At 36.8% G+C, this 9,772-nt stretch overlaps 1 protein-coding gene across 1 annotated transcript; it reads left to right on the top strand.

Annotated features, from left to right (window-relative positions):
* The first annotated feature begins 2,319 nt into the window (after positions 1-2,319).
* On the top strand, positions 2,320-8,650 carry LOC103710044 (RING-H2 finger protein ATL48-like). Its single transcript, XM_026805792.2, has 2 exons — positions 2,320-2,539; positions 8,201-8,650. Exons 1-2 carry the CDS (start codon positions 2,455-2,457, stop codon positions 8,353-8,355), a joined length of 240 nt encoding a protein of 79 aa, XP_026661593.1. The 5' UTR covers positions 2,320-2,454; the 3' UTR covers positions 8,356-8,650.
* Positions 8,651-9,772: the final 1,122 nt, after the last annotated feature.

The following is a 9,772-nucleotide window of genomic DNA, read 5'->3' as shown; positions in this document are numbered from 1 at the left end:
AAACAACACACATGAGAGGAAGTAAGGATCAATGTGATTCTTCATCAGATTAAAGAATACTTTCTATTATTCATGTATCTTGATAAAACCACCATTGAAATTTTGCAAAATATGTTATCCTCTGGATCCAGAAACAAATTAATTATTGTGCAGTTAATGGAGATAGGAGTAAATATAATGGAGAATGGAGTAAATGGATGTGTTAAGAGGTGCAGGTCCGTAGATTTAAATCAGAAAAACATGACAACATTAGATGCTGCACTAAGTTTGATCTAAAAGCTTCTTTGTTATATGACAATAAGAAGGGTACCGAAACAAAACATGATTATTATGTTGTATTTGTTTATATATTATTCTAATCTGCATTGGAAAAACTTCCAAGCAAGCGTACCCCATGATATGAAAAGAGTCTGCATGCATTCCTATTCTAATCAAAACAATTCATGAATACTTCAGAAGGCTGGGAGATCAGGGCTTTTATTTTTCTCCACTTCAATTTTAGTTGTCACAAATATTAAATACATGCAATGTACATAACTTGAAAAGAGTTCAGAATACTAAAATGAAAACAAAGCACATACTTGATTAGGGAGAATCAATAGACTTGAGATGGATCATTCTGGCCATTATGGGTAGGTCTAAACAGAATTTGAGAGCAAAGTCCATTACATTCAAGACTCAGTCAAGTACCAAAATTCGGGAAGCCCTAACTTATAATCCAAGAAAAATTTGGCAATGCGACTGAAGACAAACTTAATAATGCGTCATCATCTACCTGCTGCCCAAATTAAAAATTTAAAAATATCTTTATTTTTTATTTTTTATATTATCTTTTAATTATAAGAATGGGTTGGGCTTCACTAACATAAAAAAGAAAAGTTTCATCCTATTCTAATTAGAAGAGGAATCTAATTGAACCTCGATAAAATAGTAGGTTATTTGCAACTTCTCCTCTTTTAATTAGAAGAAGATTTTAACTTGAATAAAAAGAAGCTCACTAGTATAAATAGAGGGCATATTATGATTTTAAAAAATAGGAATAGAAGAAATGAAAGCACAAGGTAAATAATCTTTTTTCCACCAACTAGAACTTAAATAAAGAGAATATAAACAAAGAAGATGGAATTTACATTCTACCCATGATATACACCACTCTCCGTGGATAGTGAAAAAAATAATAAAAGTAAAAGAAGACTTGGACCATACTTTCACTTTTTGTTATTATTTATAATTTGAGTTGAGTAGGTTAAAAAAAATTCTTTCTTCTTCTTGATTGGTATTGTAGACTTTGTTACCAATATATCATTGAAATATAGTGAAGTCAAAAACTAGGATAGAGTTTACCACTACAATAGTAAGATGTATCTGAAAGTGAAATAAAGGATAAAACTTGTGTTTTTTTTAAGATTGACCAATATATGCAATATACTATTAGCGGAACTATTTTATAGAATCTAAACATAGGCCAATTATTTTTATTAAAAAATCTTTCACTTGGCACAATCCTATTCATTGTCATCATTTGACACAACAATAGACTTCACAAAAAATAATTTTTCAAATTCAAAATGGAGATGGAGATGCTACTTAATAGTTTCATACATAGATTCTATGAATCTAAAATTAGTTTCAATAGAGCAAGGTTTTAGATTTGATAGGATGATAATGTTCTAATTTCTCCACAAAATAAGATGTCCCATTGTCACCCTATCTTGACGACTGCGCCGATTGATGATAGATACCTCTATCTCTCTCTCTCTTTTTTTTTTTTTTTTTTACCTCTACTCCTTTCTCGTTTAATTTGTTTCTTTTTTTTTCTCTTATTTATTCCCTTCTTTTTCTTCTTCTTTCTTTTTTTTTCTTTTTTATATATTTTTTTCTTTCTTTCTCCGTTACTTTTTTTTTTCTTTTTTCTCTTCTTTCAATTTTTTTCTTTGTTCTTCTTTATTTATTTTAATTTTATTTTTTTTTCTTTTCGTTTTCCCTCCCTCCCTCCCTCTGTTTTTTTTGTCCCCCAAACTCTTCTTTCCACGGTTTGAATCCTTTCGTCCATGGGAAGTGAAACCAGCGGCCAGGGCGCAAAATACCGCTCCAATCCTTTCGTCCGTTCGATTTTTTACTAAACAATCTCTGCCGTTATTCCGTCAACGAGTTTTGACTGATGCTATCGCGCGAGTTAAAAGGGACGGTGGATAGGCCATCCAACGAGTGCCACCGCGCGGTCCGTGCACCTGTCCGCGGACCGACCTAACTCCGTCTTCTCTTTATGCGCACCTGGGGTGACCGGATACCAGCCTTTAATGCCTGACGGCCTGAGCGGTGGTGGCTTCTGCCCCTGGGTGGACGAGTCGGGGAAAAAGAAGCAAAAAGTAAAATCTTAACAAATTTTTCCGTCCCAAGGTTTAGATTTAAGTTTTCTCTTTTTTTCCTTCTCTAGGATTCATCGGCGTATGAATGGAGAAGATGGGAGCCGCCGACTCTCAGCTTGAGGACCTCTTCGAGCAGAAGAAGCCCGTCAGGAACCCTCTCGTCCCCGTCGGTAAATCTCCCCCAAACCCAAACCTTCTACTGTTTTCCAATTTCAATGCATTTCTTTACAAGATTTTTCGTAGGTATACGATCATTGGATTGCTGGCATCTTTTTGTCAAACGTTGATTGGATCTTTACTTCATTTAACCTGAATTTTGGGTGAAACCCCAAACCCCTTTTTGTTTGGTTGAAACGGTTTTGATTTGTAATTGATTTTTGTTAATATGAATATGACTCAATGCTACGTGGTAATGGCCATTATATCATGATCTATATGATTGCATTGTTAGTGCATAATCACCATTCCTTAGCTTCCAATTCCAAGGGCTCTTTGAATATTTTTTAGAATTATCCAATTGACTAGGAACTCCAAAGAGATGCTGCCCCCTGCACCCCTGGGAAAAAAAGTGAGGTGGGGGGGCCTTCTTTGTTTGTCCAATCAAAAGAAACAAGCGGATGGGGCATCCACACATAGTAAACGGGAAAAAAGAGATAAGAGTAGGGGTGATCGGCAATATGAAAGATAAATATGAGTGAGACCAAGTACGCCTGTTCCCTTCCGAATGGTGAAAGCCTCCAAGATCTTTAATTTTTATTTAATGTTAACCATATATTCCATATTAATTTGGTGCTTTCATGTTTATGTAATTTGTATCCTTTATGGACCAAGAAATAAATCTAACTTTGGTCATCATGTGATGAGCATGTGATCACTGCCTCCAATATCATAGGCGAAAACAAATTAACAATAGATGAAAACTGGTTCAATAGACATAAGGACTAAATCACCCACATACATTTTAAAGAAACAAGGTTTAAGTATAGGGCAATATTCTTTGAGCAGTTGGTACATTGAAGGCTTGGATCTCCAAAACCTGATTAGATCACCATTTTGTAAAACACTGGCTGGTTCGGATGGTTTTGAGTGTTTCTTTAGCATTACTGGTTTAATTAAGTTATGGGGATGGCCAAGGGGTTGATTAACTAGTCCAACCTGTCTGTTTAAAACACCGCTGTGATCATACAAATTGACCTTTCTTTTGCTAAACGTATTCTCAGCAAACTAGGAGCTAAGTGCAGTTGGTAGCTTTTGTTGTCATCTCTCTCTCTCTCTCTCTCTCTCTCTCTGTGTGTGTGTGTGTGTGTGGGTGGTGCGGTGTTTTTTTTGAGCATAGACCTAAGAAAAAGAAAGGTCAATTTGTATGGTCATGACAGTGTTTCTGGCGTGGACCAAAAAACATTGTTCTGAGTTCTGACCATTACTAATTGACCTTTCTTTTTACAAAGCCTATGCCCAATAAACCAGGAGCTAAGGCTGATTAGTTGGTAGCTTTTTCTGTGCATGCTCTTTGTGTGTATATGTGTCTTAGTGAAAGGAAAGGTCAATTTGTCTGGTCACAACAGTGTTTTTGGTGTTGTTTGTGTGTTGGGAGGGCAGGGGGTGTTTGTGAGCGGGCAGCAGGCTGGTTATTGCAAGCATATATAATCATATAGCTAGAATAGTATTATTTGTTTAGAAATCATTATACCATATCTAATTAGTAACACACATAACTCTAAGTTCTTGTTAACTTGTGCCAAATACTATATTTTATGGTGTAAAACAGTGTTTTGAAATAATTTACTCTGTTTCCTTTTAGATATTCCACAATAGCATTAATCTCAACGTTTCACCTGGAAACCTGCTTAGTGGATGGTAAGGATTTGACTATGCAAATATCACCTTTATCACTTGCATGAATTCACCAATCTATGTGCTAGACTAACCTTTTGTTTACTGAACAGACCTTTCACCAATCTTAGTGTGATTGCTTTTTATGGTTTCCATGCTTGCCAGCAGACTAGGATGATTGTTCAAAGTCTTTAAAGGCCTATTAGTCATAATTCCTTCTAAACTATTCAAGTGTATCATACATAGCATCTAGTCTTTTTGTTTATCTCTGATTAAGGTTTCAGATTTGTTAGTGGAGTAGCAGATTTATTATGCTTTTTATCGCTCCCTTTCCTACCCTCTTTTGGATTTCAGCATATACTTTTCCCTCTTCCCCATTTATCTTATCTGAAATGACACAATCATATTTCTTATGGTTAACAGATCTCATTATGTTTTAGGGTTCTATAAATGATTTACTTAAGAAATAGCATATCTATGACGTCAACAATTTGGAGTTTCTCATCAAATTACTTCCCATTTGACTCATTTCAAAAGTCAGAGTATGTAGCGCATGTGTTTACTTTATCATTGGTTATTCCTTAACCATCTCTGCTCAATATATCTCCTTTTAATGTGCTGTTTTCGACTTTTATCTTCATTTCCATATTTTTAATAAGTCCCACAACTCACCTATGGTATGGAGGTGCAAAAAATTTCATAAAGGGTGTTGGAAAGTGCAGAGCAAATTACGCTATGATACAAAACATCTTTCTTTTGGATTGCCCCTTCAAGGTTGAGTGGTGGTAGCAGTTGACTCCCAGTGACAGGGGTAGCACCTCCTATAGTGAAAATATAGGTTAGTAACAACAATACTGGAACACGATCCTAAGTGTGTCAGCTAATTAAGCATTCAAGGCAACCAGTATTTAAAAATTTATTTGGAGAACTTCTTTGGCTTTGCATAAGCATGATCGATTGTTTCCATATGTGTGAACACAAAATAAGATCATGTGCTTTAAAATAGTTCAATATTGATTGATGAGAGTTTCACTAATTATTCAATTTAATGGAGTTGAATAGATAAATTAAAAAAAGTAGAACTTAGGATGCCACCAGTTACATTTATTTTACATTACTTTAGCACAAATGTAGACATTTTAGTGGTAGCTTATTCTCAGGATAGAAGAAATGAGCTCGTCAAATTCTTGAAGTGTTTCTAGCAAGTAGGATCAGGATTCTACTTGCATCAGCCTTCACTTGGATTGTAGCAGAAACTTGCAGATGGAGGGACTTGTAAGCTAACATAATCTTTCTTTTAAGCATGGGGTTGGCTTGGGCTTCTCGATTAGTATGCAAATTTGAGTGTGGATCAACCTCATGTTTCTCCCAACAGTCAGGGATGAGATGTTGGCAAAGTGGAACAAAAGTAACAAAGGACAGATATGCATACTTAATTTGATTCCCCATATCTGTGGAACATATGCGATGATCCACATGCCTCATTCAATGTGCTGATCCATGAATTGGGACCTTAATAACTCATCCTCCTTAATTTTTGAATGAGTTCCTTTGTAGCGCACTTATTTGGACTTCTCACTAAGACCTAAAGGGCTAATTAACTTTCATGGCACTGTTGAGACTTCTCTCAAATTCCAAGTGGAAGTTCTATAAACTAGGATGGAAGAACACGGGTGACTATTCTGGTCTTGTAAAAAGATGGGTTGTTTGGGAATATGCAAAAAGGGTGCATCATAACGTTAATAATTTGGTAAATCATGTGGGCCAAATTTTCATGATTTTCTCTAAATTGAAACAGCCATGTAAAACATATATCCCTCTAGATTTACAGGTACAAATAGAGAGGAATTGAGCAGTAGAATGAGAAGGGGACATTGGACATGGATCTTGAGCTCAAGCTGCACTCAATCCGAATGACAGATGCACATTCACATACTGCACTGTTGGCAAACCATTATGTGTTAAGTCTGCCTGTGTGGTTGTGATCCAGTAAGCAAGGCAGCATTATAAGCCTGTCTGTTTGCTTAGGCAGAACTATAAGCCTAAAATAAGTTAAAAGCATATACGGAACGGATATGTGTATGATTCTTCCCACCTGGTGTGATACTATTCAGTATCGAGAAATGTTGAATCACTTGTTGGCAAGACAATCAGTGTAGGGTCAAAAATAAATTTAGCACTTTCTTCAGTTCCTTGGGTTTAATATTATAAAAAGGAAATGATATGGTTGCTGAACTCTCATATTTTGTCAGCCATATGATACTTAAGAACTGAGTGGCCGACCAGATTTTGCCATATGGGCATTCTAGGGTACATTTACCAATTAGCATCCTGACACCACTAGTTTGTATGGACTGGATTGATGCTTATAACATTCTACTTCTCTAACTTCATTGGTGCAAGTTCCTGATAAATGTCCTACATCGTTTAGCTTCTTCAAGCTGGATGCTTGCATGCATGTTGTGCTTATGTGGATATCTGTGCAGATGTGTGTGTGCGCATATGCATCAATCTAGGTGGGTGTGGTATGGGAGGGTGCATGGCTGTGTGCATGTGTGAGTGTTTGCGCTTGTGTGCATTCATGTCTGCGCATTTGCACTTGTGCATATGCATGTCTAGCAAATATGTCCTTTAAGGTTTAGGTTCATGATTTCATCAAGCAACTAGATATCGAAGGTTCTTGGCATACACCGGACATATCTATACATATCCTTTTATATTTTAGCTTCTTCAAGCAGAGAGATATTGATGATACATGTGCGCACACAGGCGTATTAGGAATGACCAGGCATGGGTTAAAAATGAGAAACTAGTTTATAGCTTTGTATTGCTTTTAATTGTATTGTACCTTGTACATTGAGAAAATGTGCACTGTTACAGCTCAACATAAAGCAATGCAATCCAACACAAACAGTATAATGGTGCATTCTCCTGTACCATGCCCATATTGCTTGCACCATGCCCATATTGCTTGCACGTTACATACCATAATACATTGTATGATATGGACTAATGTGGTCATCCTTGGATGAGCATGGACATAGAAGAATTACTTGTGAGAATACCTGAATACCTAAATTGGAGAGAAATCCCATGCTGAAGGTTTGCCCTGGATAATGGCATATATGCAATTACTAGCAGGTTAGGTGATGTCCTGTGGTACTTTTTGAAAGGTTTAACTTCTTGTGAATACATAAGCGAAGTACATGGGGGACTGGCAAGGCTGGGGGAAGATCGAAACTTCTAAGGGATTCACCTCCTTCCGGATTCCTTCTAGCGCTTAAGGTGCGTAGCGGATTGACTAAGAGATGGGGCCGGTGTTGGGATACCTTTGAAGATGACTCTGAGTATAGGAAGGAAGAGGTTGGGGCTTTCTTTCTTTTCTCTCCTGTTTAGGAAGATAGCAGGCATCAAGACGAAGGGAGAAATTCCTCTGAATCAAAAAGGAAGGCTAGCGGTCAGATCTATTTCATTTTTGGATCACCATATTGAAGCCAATATTATGTCAAGTTAATTATGTATTACTTCATGATGGCTGTTATCAAATCAAATCAAAACGGATTGTTAAAATTAAACTGGATATCATATAATAAGTTGATTGAGTATGGGTGATCTATTATCCTAAAATTCTTAATTTCATAAGCAAAGGTGTTTACCCAAGCCACAGATTTTCGATTGTGAAATTGTCTACTTAATAGCATATATGGAGCTCAATATGACAACTTGAGGAGAAATTTTATTTTTCAAAAAGCAGATTAAAGGCCTATATACGTGGACTTTAGCTATCGCTGCTGGTAATTGGTACATCTATTTATTATTTTGATGCACATTTTGGATAATTGTAACTTCTTATAGTTTGAAACATGTTGAGTGGGACATAGCTGCAAATTACATTATTACCTATTTCTGTTCTTTGGAGATGTTCATCCATAGGAACCTTTATTCTTAATTCTTTTTGTATTTTTTCTACATTCATATCTAACAGTAGAATTACTCAGGTGCACTTCTTACCGCTGGTGTGCTTACAGCGGGCCTGATCAGCTTCAGACAAGGAAATTCTCAACTGGGACAGAAGCTAATGAGGGCTCGTGTTGTAGTTCAGGGTGCGACGGTTGCTCTGATGGTTGGCAGTGCTTATTACTATGGAGATTGATTTATGGTTTCTAAGAAATGAAGTGACCTTGAATAAAAATGGTAGGGAATCGTGCTTTTTGCTCTGTTCCGTTATCTGTGGCTGAAGGTTTTTTTTCCTAAAATATTCTGGACCATAATCCCTGTCACGAAAAGAAAATCTTCTGTAAACAGAGAGACAGCTGATGTTATCACCTGCAGAAATATAGTCATGACTAAATGAATAATGTTCAGCATTATACGCTTGCTACTGCTAGTTTATTGCAGCAATTGTATGGCTAAATTTTATGCATATTTTTATGATTTTATGCCTGTAATATTTAGTTGTGATGGAATCATGTAGAATTCTCTGTTTGCTACCTTCCTAGTTTAGTTTGATTAGCTTGGGAGAACTTGCACTTGCAAACACTCACATCTTTTAGTTCGGATGTTGATCTACCGGGGAATATTCTTCATGGGATATATGAGTGCTCCATTAACGTGTCTGACTTGTGAAAATACTTCAGAAAATAGGATGACTTCACTCGGTGGTGAACTGGTGATAATATCTCATAGATAAAAAAACTGAAAGTCCTTTTCCTTCTGATTACTCACCAGGTGGGGATAGTTGTTATTCATGTAAAAATTGTGAGTTCCATGCTTGCTAATTACCTCCGTAGAACTTGCTCTCTTGCCCCTTCTTGCAGTTTTTAATGTTCCTTTATTCCTGCCTACTGTTGCGTCTTTTCCCCTTGTGGTTCCAGTCCTATTTCCTGTCTTTTGCTCTCCATGCCCTCCTTGGGCTTGGCATTTGGCTTTCCTTGAAACATGTCTGCCGGTCTGTGGTCTATTCTTGCCTCTTTGTTTGGTCTTGCAGAGTGTTCATTAGATTCATGAAAGCATCCATTTGTTTTCTCAGACTTATCCACAATGATAACCATAAGGAACAGGTATGGGGTCGGTGAGTGTAACGAACTGTAAGAGAAAAGCTGAGGCAGCACTGGTAACTCCAAAAGCATTTCAAGAAAAACCATTTGTGGGTTCCAATATCCCTGAAGAGTATCTTTGCCATCTCTACTACCTTTCATGATGTCGTTTCAAATTTCTTGAGTTTTTCACGAGCCATGTTTATCAGCAGAGGCCGCCTGAAACACTGCTATGCTGAGCACAAGCGCCTTTAAATGACCGCATTTTATTATGAAGTGTCCATAAGCTGATAATGTTCTAAGGTGACCTCCCATGTCATCATGCAACAAGGACAGCAACCTGCAGTCCTTAACTATTGTTCATCATGGAGTATTGGCAGATGATATCCCTCTTTTAGTTGCAATCTGAACCAGATTTTAAATCAAATGGGCTTTTAACCATCTTTCTTGTTTATACACATCGTCATCAATTCGGAGATATAGCTAGCTACATGATACTGACCTCGCCAAGTTTATTCTGTATGTTTTTGACAA

The sequence above is a fragment of the Phoenix dactylifera genome, unplaced genomic scaffold (assembly GCF_009389715.1).
Source record: "Phoenix dactylifera cultivar Barhee BC4 unplaced genomic scaffold, palm_55x_up_171113_PBpolish2nd_filt_p 001950F, whole genome shotgun sequence".
NCBI lineage: Eukaryota > Viridiplantae > Streptophyta > Magnoliopsida > Arecales > Arecaceae > Phoenix > Phoenix dactylifera.
Note: the sequence above shows the minus strand (reverse complement) of the source record. Positions and strands in the feature narration are given on the sequence as shown.